At 41.3% G+C, this 26,133-nt stretch overlaps 1 protein-coding gene across 7 annotated transcripts in view; it reads left to right on the plus strand.

Moving 5' to 3' along the window:
* Positions 1-26,133, plus strand: part of DLGAP1 (DLG associated protein 1) — a 415,626-nt gene that overhangs the window by 338,169 nt on the left and 51,324 nt on the right. For 6 of the 7 annotated variants that reach the window (XM_048289360.1, XM_048289355.1, XM_048289356.1 and 3 more), the window contains one exon: positions 9,889-10,029. The exons of the other annotated variant lie outside the window; for it this stretch is intronic. In XM_048289360.1, the coding sequence (XP_048145317.1) occupies positions 9,889-10,029 (141 nt within the window). The remainder of the gene's footprint in view (positions 1-9,888; positions 10,030-26,133) is intronic. 7 annotated transcript variants of the gene reach the window in all.

The raw sequence follows: 26,133 nt of genomic DNA on the forward strand, positions 1-26,133 counted from the left end.
CCTCTCAAGCACTAGACCATGGTGATGTACTTTGTTTTAAAAAATAAAATTGGAAAAAAAGTGTTCAACTCCGGGGGCAGGTGTTTGCTTAAGCAAATTCTCTTTGGGAGCTGCAAGAGCAAATATCAGGAAGACAAAGTAGTCTCCCCATAGAATACCTATAAACTGCTTGTTGACTCTTGAGATAGACAAGGAGACAGAATGGCATTGTTGTAAGCCTGGGAGTAAAAATCAGGATGGTAGTGACAGACAAGGCAAGAAGACTTAGGTGGCAAGCCACAGGAGGAAGAGTGTTAAACTGGGATCTCTAAGAGGACCCACTATGATCACAGGGAGATTCAGCTCGGACCAGCTGGGAAAGAACCTCAAGTCTGTTATGCTTTGAGGTAGATCATGTTCATCCTATTCCATATAGTGAGTTTCCCAAAAAGGCCCAGAAGAGCTTTAAAACTTAGAAAGATAAATTTTACTAGACTTTAACTTGAAGTAGTTGGTTTTTAAAACATGGGAAATTCAAAGTGACTCAACAGGACAGGATAGAAATAAATAAGACTGGAGAACATTTTGATGAAGAAGCTGTGAGTGAAAATTGCTCATGAAGGCAGACAAAAACTGCCTTGGGGAGCTGGATTCTTCCCTGCATTTGACAGAAATCTCCTGTGTGGTGTTAAACGAGCAATTTCCTGCAGGTGTTGGAAAGACACAGAATCACCGATTGGGTTGGAAGGGACCTTTAAAGATCAGCTGGTTTCAACCCCCTACCATGGGCAGGAGCATGTCTGCCTGCTTTGGACTTGTTTCATAGGTCTCTGGCAGGAGATGCTTATTTGGTTGGTTAAGTGCTGAGGTAGAACTGAAGCCACAGGGAGCTCTCCTTTGCATGTAGGAGGTGATCACCTCCTACCCCCAATCTCTACTGAATTAGGAGCCATTTTGTGAAGAAATAGCCAATTGGGCTAAGTTAAGGCTTATAAGGGCTGTGATTTTTTTTACATTTTGAGTACAGGTCATATATTGAGAGCATCCTCAAGGAAATCTTATGTATTATGTGCAGATAGATGGCTATATTGATCATACAGGAAAATATGTAATATAGACTTCATAACTAATCTGTCCTCTGATTTCTCCCCAACTTCAATTTAATTTAAATTATGCCTCTCTGTGTGTGGTTTCCTCTGGGATCTCCGATGTTCAGATTTTGTAACAATTTCTGTTAATAATGAGACTCTAAGTTATTTCCACTGTCATATGGAGTTTGTTTATAAGCAGAAGATGCAAATACAGCTATGCACCTTTGGGAATCCTATAGTACCTGACTAGTTCTCAGAGAGGTTGCCCAGGTTTTCCAGTATCCAATGCTGGTACATGTAGAGCACTTTTGTATGCTCTCTGTGTGGTATTTAATGGCCTACAGATTTAACCAATCATCCTAATAAAATCTCAAATATAAAGAAAGCTAGTACTTTTTTTAAATGCAGAGACTTAAAAAGGCTGGAATAAAGTTGATTCCATAAGCCGCTTCCATTTTTCCTTTGAGTTGCAAGCCTTATTGCACACAAATTCACTAGAACACAGTGTAAACAAGGTCAAAAATCAATTATTTTGGGAAAGGTAGAAGTAGTGATAGGTAATGATTAAAAGAAAGACTTAAACTTTGCTGTTTCAAACATGTTTACCATTTCAAAGAGCTTCCAGCTTCAGCCTTAATACCCTCCCAAAATGTTTCCCCTTTAAATTTGGCTCTACCCCCAGAAATAATTTCCTTCTTGAAACTGAAAACAGCAGTGACAGCTCTTCTGCATGTTAAGACGTCACTACTTAAAATCTGATATAGCATATCCCTGTAGGCTCAGAGACTGGAGCTTTATATTGCTGCAGAAGGTTGATCTCCAGCTGCCTAATTGTTCTGTGCAGCTGCTTCTTTCAAATCCTTTAAGGGCCTGATGTATCAAAGTTGAAATTATCAATTTCTGGCATGAAAAGCTTTCATAAGTCTTACATATATATATCTATTTGGTTTTATGATTTTAAAGCTTGAGCCATAAAGAGTTGAGCATGTAGCAACTGTACAAGAAATTCTTTGAAAACTGAAGTTCAATTTTTTTTTTTGTTTTTTTCATAATATGTCTTTATTCAGAAAAGATGGGGCTTCAGAAGTCTTGATGCAGTGAAAACTTACACCCCCTGGCATTCAGTGAGTGCCTTTTGACAGAATAGTGTAATACAATACGGTGTTGGCTACAAAATATGTTTCTCTCACAGCTGTCCTTTGCATTCAGTTACTTGATTTCAGTAATAATGAAAAATAGCCTGTCCAAACTAGTGTTTCATAACATGCTGTAAACAATATAATTTGATCTCGGCAGCATTAGGATGGTCAATTAAACAGAAAGTCAAGCCACCAGCCACCTGTTAAATCCCTTCACTATCCCTCCATCATCAAGAAAGCTTACCCTGTGCTCAGGCTCTCCCAGGGTCTTTTAGAGAAGGTGAAAAGCCCAGAAGGTCACCCCAAGGGACTGCTGGGAGCAAAAGGAGACAGGAAGGCTTAGAACCCTCACAGAGAGGCTCGGTCCTGCGGCAAGCACTGCTAGAGCCAACCAGCTGCCAACAACAGAGTCGGTGCTACTGCATTTAATATCTGCTGAAGTTGTTGAATTTTGACAGATCTGACAACACTAATCGTGTGTTTGGTGTTAAAAGCTTGGGATTTGACATAGTGATAGACCTGCATATCTTAACTGAAGGTTTTAATGCTACTTTGAAATAGAAAGGAAAACATCCTCGTAGATGAGGAAAAGGCCAAGGTACTTAATGCCTTCTTTGTCTCAATCTTTAACTGTAAGATCAGTTGTTCTCCAGGTACCCAGCCCCTGAACTGGAAGACAGGGATGAAGCAGAGTGAAGCCCCCATAATCCAAGGGGAAATGGTCAGTGACCTGCTGCATCATTGAGACACACACAAATCTATGAGGCTGGCTGGGATCACCCAAGGGTACTGAGGGAGCTGGTGGAAGTGCCCACTGAGCCACTTTCCATCTTTTATCAGCAGTATGGTTGGTACACAAGCAAACTTAGATATCATGGTGTTACACTTTTGATGTCCTGTTGGTTCATTTTAAAATTCTTTCACATTTTAATTAGTCAGAACAGAAATGTGTAGCACCATGCAGGTAAGCATGTCAGCATCCAAAATCTAATAGTTTTAGAGTCACTTTTAAAATTCTGTCATTTTGGTCTTATCCTCTTTTTGCATAATGTACAGAGGGGTCCTCAGGTCATAAAAAGCACTGACATCCACAGCAAATAGCAAGTTTCATATACCCTGCTGCAGGTTATCCATGATGTATTCCTGATTCACTTAATTTCTTCTAAAGTTGGGGGTTTTTTTAGAACAGAATTTAAGATGACCTTGAGCTTATTTTTGAAAAAATAACTACATCAGTGCCTGTTCCTGCAACCTAAACAAATGAAATTAGACCAAAAATCACATGGGAGTTTAAGCCTTCATATTGATTTAGAATAGAAAAAGGAGTTGAGTTGGAACTTCTGTGTTTTAGCCATAAATGTAAATGTAGGATTAATTTTGACTGTCTCTTCTGAAGGGAAACTTGCCGAAGGCCACTAAGCAACATTGTTTTGAATAATAAGCAGGTGCTCGCTGCTGTGAAGTTTTGCTGAGATTAGGAGTAAAAAAGTTAAAGGGACAAAGTTTCCAAAGTGTTTCACTCCCATATTTGTCAGTGGAGTGAATCCTAAAAATCCACTGCAGAAAAGAGGTAAACAGATGATGTCTGTGACTCAAAAAAGGGAGTGAGATCTTTGCCTGATATATGGACATACACTTATAGGGCAATATGGTTAAACTAGTTCATAAGCAACTGATAAACTGCTGTAACTTGTAAGGTATGCCATTCATCTTGTTCTACTGACTGCCTGGAAAAATAATAAGCCAATTATGCTTGTAGTGTATTATCTTAAACTCTGGCTGATGGCTTCTGCTGACATTAATTTTAATATTTTAAGGACATTTTTTCTTCTTCTGTGGTTAGTTATACTATTATGCTATTTATGTCCTCCATGAACTCTTCAGGTGGGAAGAGTTAACTTTTTTAATACAGAGACATAATTAAAAAGAACTTTGTAGTTTCTTTTCTCATGTATCACTAGCTGTTTTAGAATCCACTTAACTACAAAATTTTACTAGTTACATATTCCTGTTCTTTGTCTATACAACCACTCTTCTGCAAAGCGAAAATCTTAAGACTCTACCCATACATGCATGCATCAAAAGACAGTTGCACTTGTGATAGTACTAACTTTCAAAAATTGTTCCATAAAGATTTTCAGAATGGACCTCCTTTGTTGGAAATATGTCGGGAAAAAAATCATATTGTGATTTCTGAAATTTTGCTTCATTGCTACTGAAGAAAAAAAGATTCATTCCTTTTCCTCACCAGATTTTTACTATTTCTGGATGTGTTCAGTGTTGTGCATTTATGGCTTCAAATACCCAATTTCTTTACTTTTATGATGTATCTTCATTATTCCATTCCCACTTGTAAAACTAATTATGATAGTACTCAACATTGACATTGTATTTTTCATCCTTGCAACAATCCACAAATGAGAACAGTAAGGATGATTAGCCCTGTATCACTGATGAAAAAATGGAAATAAAAAGGGAATTGGAGCTTGAGTTTTACTCTAGACCTTCTGATTCTACTCTTGTGAGTGCTGATAACATTAAGCTTCCCATCTGAATACTAAAGTTTTCTTTTTCTCATAGTAATAGCATCTATTCTATAGTTTTAAAATTGTTTCTATTTTAATTTCTGTTCATTTAACCTCATTTCAATTAAGATCTTTTTAAATTGTTTTAATATATATAGTTACCTCAAGAAAATGTCTTTCAATCAACATTAAAGCGGTGATTTAGGAGTGAACGCACAGATTTTAAAAGTTCAGAAACTGAACAAAGGAACATATTTCAAAATTTAATAGTTGTGCTTGTCTAATCAATACACTGCTAACAAAGATTGGGAAAGTGATTACTTAATTAAGATTTGGCAGACCAGAGTTGTTTGTCATCACCTAGGTGAGGACTAAAGAAAGCAAGGATGGATGCTTTCTCCCTCTGATGGCTGGACTTTTGATCCTCCTTAGAGAGAGCAATGGAAGAGATGAGGTTACTTTTTTTTATATGCATTGATACATCTGCATGAAAAAATTTGTGCAGCATCTTCCTAGGGATCTTGCTTGTAACCTTGGTGTTATACCTCCCTTTTTTTCTGTTCACCAAATTAAACCTGGTTCCTTTTGACAGGTGTTTGCTGTCAATGTTTAGAATCTAAATCTTTGTGCAAAGAGTCAAGTTACCTGTTTTATATCTATCTGAAGTTTCTGGATTTCATGTGAGATGAGAAGATTAGCACTTATAGTTGATAAGTTAACTTTATTTCCTAAAAATGGATTAAATCCTTGAGTTTCTTATTTTTTGCAACACAAATGTTTGCACTCATGAGAAAATTCAGCTGACATCGTTTTGGGAAATCAAAGAAATAAATGGCGAAAACAGCTGTAAGGAAATTAATATTTGGCTAGTTTGCTTGGAGTATAGTGAATTTCTCAGTCAGAGCAGAGTTTCTATCTGCTACAACCATTAATTTTGCTGATTTACTGTAAACATTTGAAATTATATAAGAGAGCCTAATTTCCTGCCTTTCTTTTAGAAATAGTACTGCCTGATTCCCACATGCAGCCCACTTCAGCTTGGAGTGTTTATTGGTACTATTTATTGTTCTTGTTAAGCCTGGGTGATGTTCTTTGAGCTACCACACATGTGCTACCACAGTTCACTGCAAGGAGGGACCTGCAGGTCTGTGAAGCATCCCTAAACATCAGAAGTTCAAAGCTGCTTAGGTTGAGAGATCATCAAGATCCCTTTCCTCAGACTCTCAAAACTGGGAAGTTTGTGTTCTGGTTTGTGACTCATGAGGTATAGGTTATAATCAGTAGGAAGAAAGTGCAAAATTATTTGATTTTGTACAAGAATGAGAGTTCCACAGGACTTCAGGAGCAACTTTAAGCCTCTTGTAGTGACAAGATCAGATAACAAGCACAGTGAAACACCAACCGGAGATGCCAGAGAGCTGTGCTGTTCAGCTCAGGTCTGTGTATCCATCATCCCCAGGGCAGCTGCTGTGAGTCAGCAGCTGACCCAGAGCCCAGGACTGATCTCTCACTCTGCCAGCTCTGATGGCTCAGGAGAGGGGAGATAACATGTCTGTGTAGGACAGATCAACACAGAGGGGTTATGGATGGGTATTTCACCTGCCCAAGGATGGGGGGAAGCACCTCCCAACAAGGGCAAAAAAGTAAAACGCCCCTAGACGTCAGAAGTAGAACCAGGATCTGCCCTGCTGACAGAACAGCAGACCCTACTCTCTGTAAAAAGCAAACCAGGAGAAATTTCTCTGCTTGGTCTTTTGGGGAGTGAGTGAGGGAAACTGGCTGGGCTTGGACAGACAATACAAGGTGGTCTGATCAGCAGGTTGTGCTATTGTATCACTGCAAACTGTGCCTCAGCACTCCCCCTAGCTTGCTAAGAATTCCTGATGGCAATGAGCACATTTGCCAACAAATACAAAGGTCTTCCTAAGACCTTTTAAAAGATCTCTCTTTTTGACCTCTTACTCGTCATGTCCTGCAATTAATGCAGTTTATGTCACTTAGGATCTTACATCTGACCTGATGCGACTTCCATTCTAGTCATCAACTTTTGTCATTATTAGATCATTTAAATCAACATGCTGATCTGATTAAGTAATTCTAATCTCAACCTCTACCTCTGATTTAAGGTGGCAGTATCTAAAAATATATAACCTTACAGTAATGAAACTTTGAGTAGCCAGTAGCATGTTTGTAAGTGTCCAGGAGCCAGTGCTAGGGGGCTTGATTATTACTGCTGAGGAGGTGAGAATTTTTCTTTTACTAGCTTGTTTTAATAGACCAGGAGAACATGTTCTTAAATCATTCTAGACGACTAAACTTCATTTTCTGTTTTATAACCCAAATAAAAAATGTCATTTTACTTGTTTCCTGTTAACTCTCCCAAACATCTTGTGCCTCTGCCTTGGCCAAACAAACAGTCCTCACACTGTTGTTCTGTTGGACAACTAGAAACTGTTTACTCATTTTGTCGACCCAGTTCCAGCCAAGCAGTAAATGTGGAATATGAAAAATTCAGACTGTCTTGATCAAAGTCAGAAGAATTAGGTTTTCTGTAATATTTAGTTGCCAGTGCCCAGAAAAATGGGTGTGAACACTTTCCAAAAGAAAAGCTTTAAAGAGCATATGTGATTTTGAGGATTACCATGTGCAAGAGGATTATTATTTCAGCGACAAAGGGAATAAGAGATTACAGCACATTAAAAGAGAGTTGGTTTACATCAAAGGTGTAGGTTGGTTACACACTTTGTATAATACAAGGCATTGGCCAGGGAGCCAGACAGTTGGGATTTAGATTGAGCTTTCAAGCTCTTTTAGCTTTTCTGATTTCAGCTCTATATATAGCAGTGTCTGAAATATGCAAAGATGTTTGCATTCAGAAGTGAATTAAGCAACAATAATCAGCTTACAGATTCCTGTTCTGTGATATGCTGAAGAAAATAGAAAAAATCCAGACATTTAGGTCAAATATAAAAAGCCTCTGGGCTGTTTGGAGTGAGCATCCAGTTGAATGATCACAGGAAGAAATTTCTATTAAACAGCCCATCAAAATAGCCTCTTGTCTTTGGCGAAATGCATAACTCAAATGTTTAGTGTCTTTCATCTTGTCTTGAGATTTGTTTTCATCATCTGATTACAGCTGAAATCTGAAAAAAAAAGTATTGTGTACTTTAAAATTATTGTGCAATATATATTTAAGACTAAAATTTTAGATTTTCTAGTAAATTTTAAATTAAGAAAATTGACAGTCAGCATATTATGTCAATAGATAGATAACGTCTAGTCCAAAGGGCAGGAGCTTAATTCTTTTGCATCTCATTTTGCTTCCTCTGCCTGCAGATGTGAGCTTGTAACTTACTTGTAGGTCAGATTTGAGCCTCAAAGCTGTGGCAGCATTCCTGTAAATATGTTTGCAGCTGAATGACAGTTCCACATTGTCTGTCCCAAGAGCTGAGCACAGCAATTCATTAACTCTGAACTATCATCCAGCCATTTGACATGTCCCTATGTGTATCCCAACCCTCTCGGGACTGGATTGGTAAGTTCCAGCGTTCATCGAATAAAGCATCCAGACACATTGCAATAAGCCTACTGTTGATGTAATTAAATAAATGCAGGGAGCATGTAAATGAGTCTTTGGCAGCATGAGCCCTCGGCAGCAGCGGAGTTCGGCATTCCACTTTTCCCGATGCAGTGATGTTCCCTTCCGACCTGAGCGCCACTGGGGCCGGCCCTGTGGGTGCAATGGCCTTTCTGCCCAAAGTGTAAAATGCCATCGGTTAAGGAAAGACTGTTCATACATCATCTGACAGGGTTTCCTTCCTCTGTCAGGGTTTCCCAGGGCTGTGGCTGAGGCAGTAACAATAGCAGGCAAACACCAGAGGGAGTTATTGTTCTACTGGAGAAAGGAGTGCCTCAGGACACAGTGTTTGTAAATAGCGTGAGGTTTCTAGCCAAAGAAAAATGTTCAGGTGACATGACTCTACAAAATGTAAATGGTGAAACCATTAATTCTAATGATATTTGAAAGAGTTGGTGTTCTTCACCGATTTTCAGTGCTGACTCCAATGTACTGCTTCTTTGTACCAAGCAGTTGCTGCGTAACACCCACTCACCCTCCAGCAAATTTTTTACATCTCTCCACAATACTAGAGCCTTGCAGTTCAGTGTATCTCTACACTGAGATAGCAGGCAATAGAAAAGTAACCTTTTTCACTTGTTTATTAAAGGAATCTTTTCTCCTGGTCCATCCACACAGGCCCATACTCGGTCAGAGTGCCTGTGTCTTGACTGGTAAAGTCCATGTACCCTCAGAGTCCTGGTTCCTCAGAGTCCTGCATGTGGAAAATGACCAGGCTGCAACCATCTCCCCAGCTGATCTAGTCTTCCATGGAAGGAAATCTGGATACCCAGATAGGAAAGAAGCAAGTGGGTTATCTACTTACTGGAGATAGGCTGCCCTTTCCGCAGCTATGCCTGCATTTTATGCCTGCTAAAAGTCTGGCTACCCTCTGCCCATGAAGTTTCAGCTGGCCACGACCAGGAAAAGTGCATCCCCTGGGCTCTCCATACAGAGGCTCTTGCAGATGCTCAATTTGCAGTAACTGTTTGAAAGAAAACACAGTCAGCCCCAAAGTGAATCTATGCCAGTATCTTCTAGAAGAACATTTCAATGAAAAAACTGACCCAATTCCATTACACTTCACACAATGCTGGGGCAGGTGGAAAGCTTCTCCAATTCACTGCTGACCTTCCAAGACAAAGGACTAAAGTGGAGAGTCACTGTCTGCTTCTTCCGTGCATGTAATGAATGCTTCTGCACTGACTGCTTTTAGTTTCTGTTATTGAAACAGTGCTTAACTTTCCACAGCCATTACACTGAGTGTCACCTGTGGAATATGAAGCAAAGATCAGCTCACTTGTCTTTTCCGCAGAAGACTTCAAAGTTCTTTTCTATTCTCAAAAGGGTATTCTGTAAAAATCACCCTTTCACTGATGAATATCAAAGTAAATCCCAGCTGAGCCCAATGTTAAATTGTATATCTCTGGCTTTCACAATGCTGCCAAGGTGAAGGATTCTGCAACAAAACTATTTTTCCTAACAGTTTTATTGCAGGTGTTTAAGATCTAATGGAGATGAGCCTATTCTCTTCTTAGGTGTGTCAGCTTTACAGAGCTCACCAGCACAAAAAGAGGATCTTGGCATTGTTACAGTGGCGAACATAGAAGACGCTTCATACATCCGGGTGGATGACTTGCATTGTCAAGATCTTTTAAAAGATCTGGGCGTTATTAGAGGTGGGTGTTTAATTGTTGATTAATTAAAACAGAACCATACATGAATTATCCAGGCAGTAAACCTTTTTCTTCCGATAGGTAAGAAAGAACCCTGAGAGAACTGGGATCACACTCTTGCCTCAACTACTGGCATAGAGAAGGAGAACTGTATTTAGGTATTTCATGACGTAGATAGATGAAAGTCTCAGAAATTTCTGTGCAGACCAGATGTTCGAGTAGGTTTGGTTTTACAACTCTGTTTAAATATCAGTATCTCAGCGAAGTCAGGTGTGATTCCTTGCTTGCAAAGTAATTAATTGCTCCACATTTTGAAGGTAAAAATCAGTATAAGTATAAATTTGATACTTCCTGCAATATGAAGAGAAGTAAAAGTTATTATAAAACCAACTTCAGATTAGGAAAATAAAACTCCCTGGGCTGTTCTCATAGTCAGTGTAAAGACAGAGGCTCTCTGCACACCTAAAGTTAGACTTTAGTGGTAGCATGCTGTCTTCAGAAGTGATACTGTCATACAGTATCCTTGGTCCAGTTTCAGTTTCTTTCTACCTCCAACTCTGCTAATACAGCTGTTTTCCAGACCCGTGCTGTGAATATGGATTAAATTTTTTTTAAAATAATAAAAAAGAGAGAGAAAGGGGGGAAAAAACCTGCTACCACTGAAGACAACTACCATCAAACCTTTTCCTTAATACATGCTCTGAAAGGAGCCGAAGTGATCCTTTGTGAACAGCCCATTCAATGGGGACATTTTCATTACAGACTTTTAAACATGTCCATGTGTCATTTGTGTGTGACTTGCTCACAGCTCGTGAGTAGTGCAAGTGTTTCTTCTGCAACAGCATTGTAGCACTGAAGTGATGGGAAATGACATTTTTTCTACAGCAGCTTTTATGATAAATCCTGATGTTTGGCCTGCAGAACACTGGCTTGCTGGGGAATGGGTAGAAGCTGCATAGGAGCTTGTGGCTGTAGCAACTGTCCTCCATTAAGTACAGATACCCAAAACAAACTGTTTTATGGACCTGAAGGAATATGTTGTCATCACCCAAAACATAAAACCATGGTGAATACCTCTTAAGACCAAAGTGCAACAGCAGACATTGGAGCTGTCATATTTGCACTACAAACAGTTAAAATCTGAAATGCCAAGCATGACTTACATTCAAAACTAAACATTGTGATGTTACCTTAAAGCTCAAAAGGCTCTGCCAGGCAGATTGTAGGGACAGCAGAGGAGGCATTTGTAACATGAAGAGTCATTTCTCACTAGGATCTTTCAGGATCTGCGTCTGTGAAAAGAAATCTTCAATGGTAAGAACAAGGAAAAAAAAGATCAGCTTGCCCTTGGGAAAATATGGCTTGTAAAGCTCATATAGATCTCCTTTAATAACACATTGTTAGATACCTGTGCTTTTGAATGCCTCCCACCCTTTGCAGCCCTTTCATGAGGACATATAATCTATGATAAAACTTATTTTAGTCACATCAGTGCATGCCTCTGTATGTCAGACTACAAAGAGGGAAGAGAAGCACTGGATAGTAGTCCCAGTGGCATCACAGGGACTGATTTCCAAGGGTAAAACTCTGAGTCACTCTTACAGCCATCTTTTATGTTTTCTTCATTTCTATCTGAGTTTGTTATATCAAGGTATTAAGACACTTCATTTGATGTTTATGGTCTTCTGAAACTGAAGCCCTTCTACCTCATCTGAAATACAACCTCTACATTTCTGCTACAGCATATTTTCCCTATCTCAACTATGTTCAAACCCATTTAGCAAGGTAAATCCAAAGGATTTACATATTAAAAAAACTCCTCACTCCTTTGAGTCCCCTGAAGAGTTTATTCCTCTAAATTCAGTAAAGGATATTCTTTGGAAAATTTACTGGATGCCTTCAGAACTTGATGGAACTTTATCACTGTTAGCCTGTCATCAAAGTCATCAAAGTGCTTAATCAATGCCTGCTGATGCTGAGGTGTTAGTGTCCACTCATCCCCTTTACTAGGACACCTTAGTTTCATTTATGCAGCTGAATTTGCTTCAGAAAAGTTTCATAGGCCTCAGCCCAGGATTTGCATAAGGTTACTGACTCAAACCATGTTCAGGTTAGTCAGGAGCAGCCCCAGAAGCAGTTCTATTTTGCCTCTGCTGTGTCCAGACTAATCACTGTTACTCACTGGAGCCTGGATCCATGATGGGTCCTTTGGGAACCCAAATTATGTTTAGCTTCTTTTGCTAAATTGGAGAAGCAAAGGTTTAAGTGGTCCACCCCAAATCCTGTCTTGGGATCCTTAGGGAGTATATTTGTTACCCTAGTTCTCGTGTTGGCTACGAAAAAGACAAAATATAAGCAGAACGTACTTTTGTATATAAGTTTAAGGGATCTCTTTTTAGTAATGTGATGGCACAGTGCAGTAACAATCTCCATTTCCATCAGTCTGTTTTCCTTCATCCCTAAAATGACACACCAAACACACCCACTCCAGAACGTAGCATGATTCATATGAAAGTCTACCCTTGGCCAAGCCTGTGCTTGACAACTCTTGTGCTTTGCAGAGGATTATTTCAGGGGGCAGAGGAGAGAACAACTGAAGACTGAAGCTGTTTGTATATACACACAGATGTGTGTTCCTGGGCTAACATTTCCCTGCCTGACCTCAGGAAGACTAGATGAAACACAGCCCTAGCTGCTGAGCCAGTGAGGCTCTTTGAACTGATAACCGTGGCATGTTCTGTGATGTGGTTTGCCTGGAAACATGTTTGTTTCTTTTGAAAATACAAAATACCAAAATGACATCAGTTGTAGTGTGCACTGAAAAACCTAGGCTGAGATGTCAGGCTGCTTTAGTCCATAAATGATTGCAGATGTTTGGGTGAGGCTGCACAACACGAGGCTTTTCAAACGTGTACTTTTGGGGAAGGAAACTAGGGACATATATAAACATGAACATATTTGTTATATATTGCAGCTTGTCAGCTGGTCCCATTTCAGATTGGCAATTATTAAAGATGTGCAAAAATAAGTGGGAACTATGATAGCTGCAAGGCATCTGGTTTAGCGAGTGTTTTCTGTTTCTAACTCTATAGGCTTTCCTCCCTTTGTCTGATGCCAGTTACATACTAGACACATAGAACTGACAACAGGCTGAAGAAGAGGCCTAGGAGATATACTGCTGGTTTCTATTACCACCAGATTGCAACAGCATATAGCCTGAGCTGGTTTTCCAGCAGGCTGAGTCCCAGCTCTATGTCCCAGGAGCCTGCTTTGCTAAGCAAGATCTGGATGGTACCAATTTAGAAAGCTCTCTAAGTATGTGATGCCCTTTAAGTGAATGAGTCATTTGCCAGAGTCACAGGCATGGGAACAGGATAGAAAGAAGAGCTACTAGATGAAGAACTACTGGCATTAGGTCTTCCTTCTGATCTTCAAATTTGGGCTATTTGGCCCTGAATGGGCCTACTGGGACCAGAAGGAAGGTCCAAATGGTTCTTGCTGACACAGCATCAAGAAGGTGAGTGACAGAAGGTGAGTTGGAGGCTATGGACACCTGCTTCCCAACCATAAGAAAAAACAAGTCATCATGTGCCTTCACCTTCAAAAAGCCAAAGGGAGGCAAAGCCTGTCATGACAAAATGATTTTTTGTGTCACCTCTTTGGGCCAAATTGCAGCTTTTTAATACCTTTAATTCTAACAAATCCTTCATCTGACTTGTTCAGTTTAACCCTCTGTGCAGCTGTGGGCAGAGAGTGAGGAGCACTTTGCTGCGGTGTGTTTCCAGTTGTTCTGCAGCATTATCTCTGTTATGTGATAAGTTCCTGTAAACCCATCTACTGACATGTAGAAACACTCCTGTGTTTATTACTGATAACAAATTAAAAATTAAGCTTCAAGTATTTACATAGCAGAAAATCTCATTGTTCACTTCTCTTAAAAATTGTCAACTACTTTTTCAAAGTTGTCCTTTTTAGGAAGCTGCAACTTTTGCGATGTGCAGTTGGAAGATGGAGAACATAATTTCTTTCCTGATCAGTGTTGTTCTTTTCTATTTGATGGACATTTTATTTTAAAATGTGGGTTTGATACAAGTGTGCCAAAAATGCTGAAATTGAATTGCAGAAGGCTAAGGAAGAAAATCTGTTGTTTTTATGAAATGTGCAAAACTATTTAGATGTTTTGTTTTTACTCTGTGAGTTCAAGAAGCAATGATGCAAATAAATTAGAATATTTTTTTTTTTCAGTTAAAAAAATTAAAATCTACTAAGGAATTGCAAAGGATATCACATCAGACTAGTAAGTAATTGCACAAAATTGAGACTCACAAGTGAAAAAAAAGACGGCTTCCAGGTACATAAATTCAAAAAAACCTCTATAAATATTGATTGTGTGTGCTAGAAGGCAAAATTTAGCTAGTGATTTCAAAACTCATTGCTGGTATTCTGTTGTTTGTTCTTTTCTCAATACACCCAAATTCATAAATATGTTTGTATTTAAAATGCCTTCTCAATGCCTGAAAGCGGGGAGGCAAAAAAAGCACAAAGTCTTTGCAGGTTCTGTCCACATGAACAGCAGCAGACAGCATCATAGATTTAAACTGGTGCCCCAAGTGGCACCAGGGACTAAGGGTTTCATCAAGAGCAGAGTTATTCATAGGAATAACTGAAAAATGGTGGGACAATTAACATGACTGGAGGATTGTGGTGGATGGCTAGAGGCTGTTTCAAAAAGACAGGAAAGGCAGAACTGGAGGAGTCTTGCTCTTTGTTATGGGGCACTTCTGATGTGTAGAAGTCAACCATGGCAACTGTGGCAGCCCTACAAAATGCCTTTGGGTCAAGATCAGAGAAGTTCTCTTCAAGGGGAATCTTTCAGTAGGCAGCTTCTACTGACCTCCAAACCAAGACAATAAGACCAACAAAGCCATATTTGGGTCACTTAAGCAAGCTCTGGAAGATTAACAGAACCTGGTTCATGTGGATGATTTCAGCTGTCCAGACATTTGCTGGAAGAGCAGTAGAGCAGCTCACATGTCATCCATCAAGTTCCTGGAGTGGATTACTTCCTCATATAAATGTAAGAGATGTGCCAAGCAGGAATGAGGCACTGCTGGACTAACAAACCAAGAAAACCTGCTTTGAAATATCTTGGTCAGTGATAGCCTTGGCTATAGTGATCACAGCATTGTGGAGTTTGGGATTTGGCTGGGCTTGCTGAAGGTTAGTACTAAACCAAAGGCTTTAGACTTTAGAAGAGCAAACTTCAGCTCACTCAAAGCTCATGTGGCAGGCAGCTCAGGGGAAAGGGAGGGAGACAGTGTCTTCTGGGACTTTCCATGGACTAAAAACATGTGAACAGGCTGGAAAGCATCCAGAGAAGGGAAACAAGCATGATCAGAGGATTTGAAAGTCTGCCATATGAGGAAATAACTGGGTTTGCTTGGCCTTGAGAAAAGAAGGCTTAGAGAAGACCTAATCTTGCAGGGGACCCTGCCTGAGAGAAGCTGCCGCTGCCATGCAAGTAGCATTAACACAGAGCAACCAGTACCTGATAGCAAGATGGAAGCATTATTGAGACAATAGAAGTGCTTGGTTGCATTAACTTTATTGCACCATCCAAACTCCTGAGTTAGTACTTCCAGTGTCTTGCCAGGTTGTACTCTCAGTAGTGATGGTGAGCATCAAAAGGAAGGGGAAACAACAGTGCAAAAGCTGTTGTGCTGCAAGGAAGGTAAAGCGAACTTTTGGTTTAATCATGCAAAAACATCCAATTCTGCTTCATAGACCATAGCATGTTTCTGAGCTTCAAGTGATGAGACTTTCACATTCTGGCTGGTTCTGGAGTAAGATGTAAGCCTGGGTCATGTCCATGCAGAATTTACCTGCAGTGATGGCAATAGCATGTTACGCCAGCAAGGACTAAAGACATGCTGGAGGAAATTCTCTATACTCTGGTTGTTTTGGTCTGAGAGCTCAGGAGCACTGCTGCCTTCATGTCCCCCTTTCTTGGGCAACACCACAAATCAAGCAGGGTGGTCTCCACATCACTCTAAACTAAACTTTGCTGGCAATTATTCTGAAACAGCTCATTCTTTAGTAAATGCCATCTTGATGGCATTTGATGTATTGGACTGGAAGCTATATTAGGTTTGGAATCAGTATTCCTATTTCAATCTCCCAGTCACAAGAGGTAATAACACTTCAACATTTGGAGGAGGTCTTACTTGGCCAAGGTGCTATGCAGACATGGTAGTTCCCCCGTAGAACCAATAGGTTTGCTTAATCCCCCAGTATGCCAGAAGGGGTTTTATGAGGCTTTGCAAGATGTAATCCAGAGGACCTCATGGGGTTTTTTCGCCTTTTTGTTCTGCCTTGGACAAGAAGATAATTTCAGATTGAGGCATCTGTAGCATATGTTTTCTGCAGAGCTGGTGATAATAGAAACGTTTCAGTGAGGTCCCTGTATGAATTACGTCACTTGTTTTTTGACTCGGCAATCAGAGAGGAGCTAGCAAGGAAGCCTGCTGTCAGTGCTGGAGAAAGGATGTAGGTCCTGGCGGCAAGCCCAGGCCTGCTCAGCAGATCAAAGGCTCTTCCCTTGGCTCCCATAGCAGCCGGAAAAGCAGCTGCCCAGTACCCTTTCAGCATCCTTCTTTCCTTTCTCCTCTGCCAGCGAATAACTTCTTTTTGCTCCCCACCTCAGCAATAGTCCCTTTTTTTCCCTTGGCATTCTGCCAAGCAAGGTCCTTTTAGGGAAAGTGCTTGTGTTTACTACCTGCAGATCCCAGGGCCAGCCAGTGGAAATGCACTGGGAATACTCTAGTTCTTACATGCTCCTCCCTTCTCCCAGATACGCTACCAGCTGCAACTTTAACCTGGAAGATGAGGCAAAGCTGAAGGGAACAAGCCATGGTTATAAACCACAAGTTATTTTCTAAGCCAGCCTGATGGAAGATTTGAATTTGGAAAAGTGCATTTTGTGCCAAAGTAGCATAACAGCCATGCTTTGAAACTCTTCCCACTCACCTCCCAGAAAAATAAATAATGTGGCTTTTTTGTGGGCTTCTTCGTGGTGGTTTTTCCTTTTTAAATACACGACTGCCTTCCTCCAAAGCTGTTGCTTGTCAGTGCTGCTCCTCTCTGTCCCTGTTAACTGGTTCCTGACGGGAGGTTTGCCCGCCATGAAAGGAGAGTCAAGCAGACATGTCAGAGAACTGCAGACTCTGCAAGAAGAATAAATACTGTGTCTGCTATTACACTGCTGTTTCTGCTTCAGTTACACTATGGGCTGGTTGATGGGAGCCTTTAAAAACAGCAGCACTGAGCTTCAAAGGCTGTGCAGCCTTTACATACCAAATTACTGCTAAATAGGGAATGAAAGCCTGACCTTTGAGTGCCCCGCTGGTGGTGTCTGCATCACCAGCACCTTTTCTCCTCCCTGGTTTTGAGAGTTGATCAGCCCAGTAGTGGTAGGTGGATAAGCTGTCCTGCAAGAGTCTGCTAAAGGTCTCGAAAATATTTTTGTAGTTGCTTTTGTAAGCACTGCAAGGCACTCCAGCCTGCAGTCACAGCCGCAGTGTGGATACGAGATTTTCCTTGCTCAGTAAGCAGTCACCGAGCTTGGGTTTGCTGACTAATCATCTGCCATCATCAAGATTAGTATGGGAGCAATGTTTTAAAAGATCTTTGTTCCCAATGTGAGTTTCTAATGGCTATTAAAACTGTGAGTGTTTGGGAGCTCCTCTGGGGAGGTCTTCTCCCTGTGTTCCCACACTGCTAGTAACAACTTCATATGGGTTTGCCTACTACAAATTGCCAGTAATTAATAATATTCTATGTAGAAGCATCAGAAATAGTTAAAGCATGTGACTGCAGGCTGGCCCAGTGCCTAGCCCAGCTGCTTGGTAGACAAGTTTTTCTTTACCTCAATTTCTCCTTCAGTAAAATCAAGAGAATATGAGACTTAGTAATGTTTGTCAAATGTTTAATGTTTATGGGTAGGCGGTGGAAACCATTGGAAATAACAGGTGCAGAAGCAGAACAGGTTATTTTCCATAGCTTTGCTTATTATATTTGATGCTTTTATAATGGAATCTCATTTTCTCACTCATTTTTTGCATAAATATGCCATATTAGACAGTAGTGGCACTGTTGGGGGAGTTGGAATAAGTGGAGAGAGTGAACTGCAGGATCATTATCACCAGAAATACATATCATTGTTTATTATCATACCTCTAACAAGGCACAATTATTCCTGTAAATTTTTTTCTCATTGTTGTCCTTAATTATTCTTCTACATGTGTCTCCTACCACGGTTTCTTTATTATGTGTATTGCAAAACTCCTCTTGGGTCTGGTGAGGCACCAGTACCACAGAAAAGCAGTGGAGCCCCTTGAGTATGTGCAGACTTTTCTTTCCATCTCCCTTTTCTCTCTTTCTGCCTTTATTGGCATCTTCCCACTTGCCTCTTCTGTCCTCCCTGTGAGTCCAATTTTGTCTCTACTATGACTGAAACAAATAATTTTCATGAAACAAATATAAAGAAGGAGGGCAAAACACTCTTTTGTGTTTTGTTTAGTAGTAAAACATGCAGCATTATAAAATATCGAAACCCCAATGACTCTGTAGGAAAATTCAGGTAACAAGTAAAACAAATGGATGCCCAGAGTAACCATGTGGATGCACCAGGCAGGATTCAGTTCAAGACCATGATGTGTCTTTATCCCAGGAGAGATGTGAGATAGTCATAGGCCCTGGACTTCAACAGTTCTTAGAGTTCTGGAAAATTAATCATTACAGTAAGTTTTTAAAGGATTTCAAGGAGTGGGTGAAGGAAGTAATTTGTCTTGAGAGGCCAGCTCAGTGCTTTCTTGATCTTTCTACTGTCCCGGTAAATCATTTATCAGGGCAAACTTTCAGAAAACTCCCACACAACCTATGCTACGCAGAGTCTCCCAAAAGAAATATTACGCTGCTTTTATGCTTTCCAGACCTAAAAAAAGAGAGGCTGTAATACCAGGGTGGTACAGGCTCCGCTTGATACTGCGAGGGCTTCTCTTTTCTGAAATATTTAGTGAATTGTTCAGGACTATGAGCATGTTCATTTCTCATTTAACCTTGCTTTTACATGTTTTGTTACTGTGATACCCAACACAAAAATCAAAGTAGTTCCACAGTATGAGATCTTTTCTCTTTTGAATTAGTAAAATGGAATATAAGCTTTATTTTTTTCCGCCATTAATTGTTCTCGTTGATTTTGCTCGTTTAGAGCAGAGGTTTGGAAGGTTCAGATTTTAAAATATTAAGAGAAAAGAGGAAAAAGAAAAAGAGAAAAGGAGGAATTTCTCTCTGCACATCAGAGGCCCCCAGAAAATCTGGGATCAACCATACATGACTTCTGTAAGGATACATTTTAAGTTGTGTTCATCAGTTATGAAGTTTTCCCTGGTTTAAAATACCCCTGACTATTCACTGTCATTTGTATGCAGCATCAACTCCAAATCTGGAAGTATGGTGCATACCTAACAAAAATGATGTGTTAAAAAGGAATTTCTCTCTACTTATATTTTGAGTTTCAAACAGTTCAGCTGTAATTGATTCATTACAGGAATATTAATTTAATTCCAGGACCAGGGCTTTGAGATTTTTTTAATAAAATGTAAAGATTGGAAATACAAATGGGATTCTGAGGAATAATGGATAATTTCTATTATTGCTTTCTACACGGCTGTGGCCATTTTCCCATTGTATATGTTAGCACATGGTGAAAGGGAATAGTATAAGAGACACAAGGAATAACTTTGTGTTATTTTCCAGCAAGAAAAACAAATGCAGGTGTTGAAAAGATTTTGTGTAAATGAAAAGTGTGTGCACAAAGAAAGTAGCTACACATGCAAGAGAAATGTACCTTTTTTTTTTTATTTGCACGTAGCATGAGCTGGTGGATTTTAATAAAACTCCTTTTTCTTATTTATCTAATTAGCCACATTTCACATGGGTTGTGAGGGACCTGGAGAAATTCAAAAGAGGTAAAACAACAGGGAAGTGGAGATTATGGAGAGAGGAAGGGCTGAAGTGAAAAAGAAATAATCCAGGGGGAAACAGGCTTCATCTGCTATGTTTCTCATGGAAAAATTGCCCTCACCCTTGCCAGCCTTCAAACTTAGAGGTTTTAATTGTGGACGCAAAATAAGAAACCTGTGGGTTTTTCATTCAGATGGGCTCCCTCTGCCTACCCACAACATCTGTGAAGCAGCTGTGGTGTTCTAAGCTCTCTCAAACCTAGAATTTTACAATTAATTTTCTGGAAGAGCTACTTGAAACAAAGTGACAAGGACCTATATAAAATACTCTGTAAAATGTAACTTCATGAGTGTCAAATGAGATGTTAAAAATCCCACCGTATCTATCCATCCCCCAGTTCACCAAGAAAATCTGATTTTCCTCACCCCAGGTGGTATTTACCTGGCACACAGACCTTCTCCTTGAGCCCTTACTCATCCCTGCTCTAGGGCTGTCTGTGTCTTCTGCATCCGTGTCTCAGGAAGACAGTGTTAGCTGTGTTAGTGTTTGCCAGCATTAAAGCAAACATGGCTGTAAAAGCACTTGCACACAGCAGCTACTTCAAACAAGCTGCTGTGAAGGAATTTCTGCTAAAAACAGAAGAGAAAAAAACTAGCTGGTATCTCAAAATACTTTCCCCACTGCAGCAGTCAGCTGAGGAGGAAGGTCAGGAGAGAACAACGTTGTTGCAGTGGGGATCCTGCAACACGCATATATCAAACCAGGAGTCCCGTGGAAAGGAAATATATATAGACAGACAGATTCTTGATAGCTGTTTCAGAGAGATGTTTATTTCTCCAGCCGCATGGCCGGAGCTCTGCTGAGGAACTGTTCCAGTCACGGGACCAAGGGTCCTTCTGCCCGCACAGGGGACACAAACCAACCAATGGGAACGAGGCTGAGCAGGGACAGCGAAACCCCGTGTCTGTGCCCTCAGGGCCCCTCTCCCAGGGCTACACGGCAGGGGAGGGACCCCAACACCTCACCCGTTTTATTTTAATAAAAGGAGAATGAAAACAACTGGATAAACATAACAAGAACAGTTTCAAAACAAAACAAGCCACCCTCCTGAGTCTTTAAATGTCCAAACAGATTCTCTGGAACATCTTAGGGCTGACAGAAGGGAGACAGAATTCTCTGAGCATGCTTTGTGGGGAAACTGAGGCAGGAGAGGGTTTAACTTCTTCCCTCCCCCTTTTCATCCCCCACTCGGCATTGGAAAGGGATTTTTGGGGAAACAATTGGCAAAAGCATGGTTTTGTGAGGGAAACCATGGATGAAAAAACGGATTGGGAATACACTGGGGGTAATAGGACATAGGGTAAAAGGGAAAGGTGGGATTAGGAAAGGGAAACTGTAGGGGGGGCTTACAATGGAGATACTGTCTAACATGACTACGATTTTTTGCATATATACTGCCTTTTACAGAAACACCATCAGGCCCAGTGACCTGCGATGCTTGTAACCCTTTTCTCCCTAGTACAATATTAAATTCCACCACCTCTCCATCTCCCAAGCTTGGGATGCATTTTTCAGGGTTATTCTTTTTAATAGCAGTTCTATGCACGAATATGTCTTGCTGGTTGTCACACCTTGTTATAAAACCATAATTTTGCTTAACATTATACCATTTTACTATCCCTAAGGTCTTAGTTGCTATGATCTTTTCCTTTTTCCGAGTGGCTGCTGTTTTCTGTCTCGCTGCGTCTTTGCTGTCTCTTTCGGTCGCTCCCGTGTTGGAATTGTCGGGGCTGCTGGTGCCTGCGCGCTCTTCCCGGAGTCGCGTTCGGGGCTGTGCGGGCCGGGCCGGGCCGCGCTGCTCAGTTCTCCGTGCGTCGCCTCCTCTGGTCGCAGCTTCGCTGCCGCTGCCGGGCGCTGCACCCACGTCTCGGCCGGGCCCCCGAGCGATGACTCCCCCGCGCCCTGCTCCAGCGCGCGTCTCAGCTGGGCGCGGCTCCGTTCCACCGCCATCGCCGCCAGCCGCTGCCCGCGTGCCGCCCCTCTCGGCCGGGCGTTCCCGGGGCTCGCTCCACCACGCGCTGCACAGGACCGGGCAGGCACCGCCGGGTCCCGCCGCGCCTCGCTCCGCCACCAACACTGCGGCTCGCGTGGCTCCGCCCGCGCGCGGGAACTGCCTCGCTGCTGCTCGCAGAGCGCTCGGTGCACGTGGCCTGGGCCGCACGGTCCCTGCGCCACGCTTCCTTTCGCCAGGACACAGCTGACATTGCTCAACAGTCTCGGTAACTAAATAATATTCACGAAAATATTCTTCCATCGGCATATATTTTGACTCCAGTATTAACTGTGTCCAAACGGTTTTCCAAAAGCCCTTGGTAAGAATTAAATCCCAAGAAACATAGAAAAAGTTCTTAAACAACCATGCCAGGAAGTGTTTCAGTTCTTTTTGAGCTTGAATCAAGCTAAAATTTACAAATCGTTGTTCAAGAATCATTTTAAGATAAATGTCCATATGCGGCTCTGAGAGCCAAGAGTCTTCCCACGGTTCCTCCATAGTTTAGATACGGAATAGCAAAGCAAAACCAAGAAGAGGAATCCAAAGTTTCCAGGGTTTACTCACACAAATCAGTCGCTTAGGGATCGGGGATCGTTCTGCTCACAAATCTCCACCATTTGTTGCAGTGGGGATCCTGCAACACGCATATATCAAACCAGGAGTCCCGTGGAAAGGAAATATATACGGACAGACAGATTCTTGATAGCTGTTTCAGAGATGTTTATTTCTCCAGCCGCATGGCCGGGGCTCTGCCCAGGAACTGTCCCAGTCACGGGACCAAGGGTCCTTCTGCCCGCGCAGGGGACACAAACCAACCAATGGGAACGAGGCTGAGCAGGGACAGCGAAACCCCGTGTCTGTGCCCTCAGGGCCCCTCTCCCAGGGCTACACGGCAGGGCAACGTAATGCTGTTCTCGGATAATGTGGGGTAAGGGGAAGAGGGTGAAAGATGCTGAAATGTGTTCATAAAGGAGTGAAGGAAATCTCCAGACACACAAAGAGGAGAAGCTAATGTGCCTTCAAAGTACATTTAACGTGGGATTGCTGACATGTCATCACAAGCACCAGCATAGAGCTATTACATGGGTCACTGCAGGGACAGGGTTACTGTGCCCTTCTGTAATCCTGTTGGATTTATTTTATATTTAACTTTGCTGTTGAATTCCACTGTTTAGGAATAAGTGCTACAGCATTCCATTTTTTTTAATTCTCACCTGGCAATAGGACTTGTAACCCCAACTCCCCCATGCAATTTTTGTCTGAAAAGTAACATAAAGTCTTTTTGAATAGTATCCTTCACTCTTCACAGGTATTTTTCATGGGAAGTTCAAAGAGAACTTTTCATTTCTCAGATATTCAGATTGGTTTTGCAGGCACTTTACAAAAGTTTCCATTAACAAATAAACAGTAAGAGTCAGGTGTGATGAAAATTGCACAGCCACAAACCGTCAACACTGAATATGCTAAAATACAGTTGAAGTGAGTTGCTTAACAAGTGCTAAAATCTGACCTAGTTCCCTAAGAGGTGTTATAGAATGATGCTGCATAACAAAAAATACCAAAAAACTTTTTCCAAGCTTTGTGAATAGTAAAAGAGGTGACTATGTTCATTATTGGTTACAATTTTAGCCCAAGCTTCTTCTTAATACAGTTTCATACTCACAGCCTTCTATGATCCAAACTATAGAGACTCTTCTTTCTTTTTTTACACAAAAAAAAATGTGATTTTAGGAGAAAGCAAAAAGAAAGCAAAAAGCAACAGCACCTCCAACATGTTACTGATGTCAGAAAACTTGCAGCAAAAACCAAACATCATATCTTCAAACTTCCAGTTCTCATAGCTGCATTTTGGCATGCATATGGAGGGAGGGTGTTGAGGCAAGGTAGGGTCTAAACTGTATGTGCTCCAAGCATTTGCATGGGAGCTGGCAAGCCCTGGCTCACCTGGGATCCTGGGAAGCAAGACTCTCTAGGAATGTTTCCATTGAAGGAAGACGCAGCATCAGCAGGTCAACAACTGCTTTTGTTGAGGACACCTGACCAGCAGCAGTCACTAAGTCCATCCATAGTTTCTCCTTTGGTGACAGTATGAAGAATATCCCAAAAACACCTGTGCCTGAGCTGTGCCTCCTCTGTCTGGGTACCTTGTGCATGAGGTCACAACACTGAGCTGTGCAGGTGGTTGTTAGGACACACACTCTGAACAAGACTCACCAACTACAGCTCGTTAAGCACAGAAGGGATCCCAGTAGCTTCATGTATTTGACAGTGATAGCCTTGCATCAATTCAGAGTTTATATACTTCCTCAGAAATTCTCTTACTAATTTTGAAAGTAGTAAAAGTAATGGATATTGCTTTCTGCATGTTGATAAATACATTGAAGAAAATGAACAAAATGCCTATGGCACTCGGGGCAGAACCCATTATATTTGAAGAAGTCCTTGGCATCTTCTGGAACAGGAGGTATCTTGCTATTTTTCTTTTTTTATTTTTAATGTATCTGCCTCACGAAAGCAAGGATCTATTTACAAACCGATCTGAACAAATAGCTCCAAAGACAAAAGGTAATTGCCTAATGATCGCCACTGTGGTAGCAACAAAAATTTAATTATTAATGGTAAGACTTCATCTCCACCATTTTTGCAGACTAATATGCCTTGTGGGATAGGGAATGTGCTTCATTAGGGGCTTCTCTTAAAAAACAAATGTAAACCATATGCACGTTCAGCTCAAGGTCTTACCTCAGAAATAATTATGTCCATAGCTACACACTGCCTGTTAGCTAAATGTCATTCAAGGTCTTCCTTGTAATATCAGAAGCATGAGTAATACCAGATTAACCAAGTTCCTGAAAATTATTTTGAGGGCTATTCTTTAAAGCAAACTAGATTGTGGGACATCACTCAAGGCAGAGAGAGGACACTGGAAACCTTAAGGAATGAAGCAGTCCTCTTTACATTTACTGTAGGGCTGTCTGTGTGTCGTTAGGCACAGAGCTTTTGCATGTGAATAAGAGCCACATGTACATGAAGAGAGAGTAAAAAAATGAAATTTGGGGGGAAATTTGTTCAAATGGTGCCTACACATTTGGGCTCTCCGAGGTTGAGGGTAGCAAGCCCACAGGCTAAGGTCCAAAGTTCCAATGAGACACAGAGAGGGATCACAATATTCAGAAATACAGCATCTTATTTGGCAGGAAATAAAATACAGAAGCACGAGTGTGTAAGCATATGTATTGTGTTAAGCATGTGTGTCAAGTCCTTACAGTTGCTGGTAAAAGGGGATTCTGTTATAAAGAAAGAACCATCTCTCTAGTCAGTTCTTTGGCAATTTAGCTACTCTCTGTTTCCTCAGATAGGAGAGAGATTCCCAGGGATTGCCCTGACACAGGGTTCCCTCAGAGCTGGGGACATGGCCAATTGCAGTTTAAAGAAGCTTGGAGTGGGCATGGATAGAGGAAAGACAGAAGGGAAAGAGTGTGAGGGACCAGCATGTGTGTGTGAGAGAGAGAGAAAGCTGCTCTTTCTTGTAGGAGTTAAGCTGGGAAATGATACCTGTCCTTAGGTTTTATGGTGAATGAAGCCCAGTGTTGGGTCTGGACCTGCTAATTTAACCCTTGCAGTGTCAGATCTGACCTTCTGATGGCAGCCACATGGCCCTGAGTCTGTGAAGTGGCACAAAGCTGGCAACTCTGCCTTGCAGTGTGGCACAGTCCCATATCAGATCACCCTATGTACAGGGCAACACTGAGTGGTCCTCAGAGGGATAGCAGTGTGTTATGCATCACAAGCTGCCTAGTGTGCTGCCACAGTGACCCCCCCATTCCCAGAAAAGCACCTGCTCATGGCTGGTAAGTGTAGCTATGGATGTGCTGGAAAAATCATGGTGCTTTCTTACCACATGACGTATCTGTACACAGGCACAAATCTGGATCTATTTCTTTTCAATTTATACCTGTGTAGTTCTGTTGACCTTGGTGGATTTATCCAGGTGTATGTCAGGCCAGAATCAAACCCTCTCAGTGAAAAGG

Source organism: Corvus hawaiiensis, chromosome 30 (assembly GCF_020740725.1).
Source record: "Corvus hawaiiensis isolate bCorHaw1 chromosome 30, bCorHaw1.pri.cur, whole genome shotgun sequence".
NCBI classification, from domain to species: domain Eukaryota; kingdom Metazoa; phylum Chordata; class Aves; order Passeriformes; family Corvidae; genus Corvus; species Corvus hawaiiensis.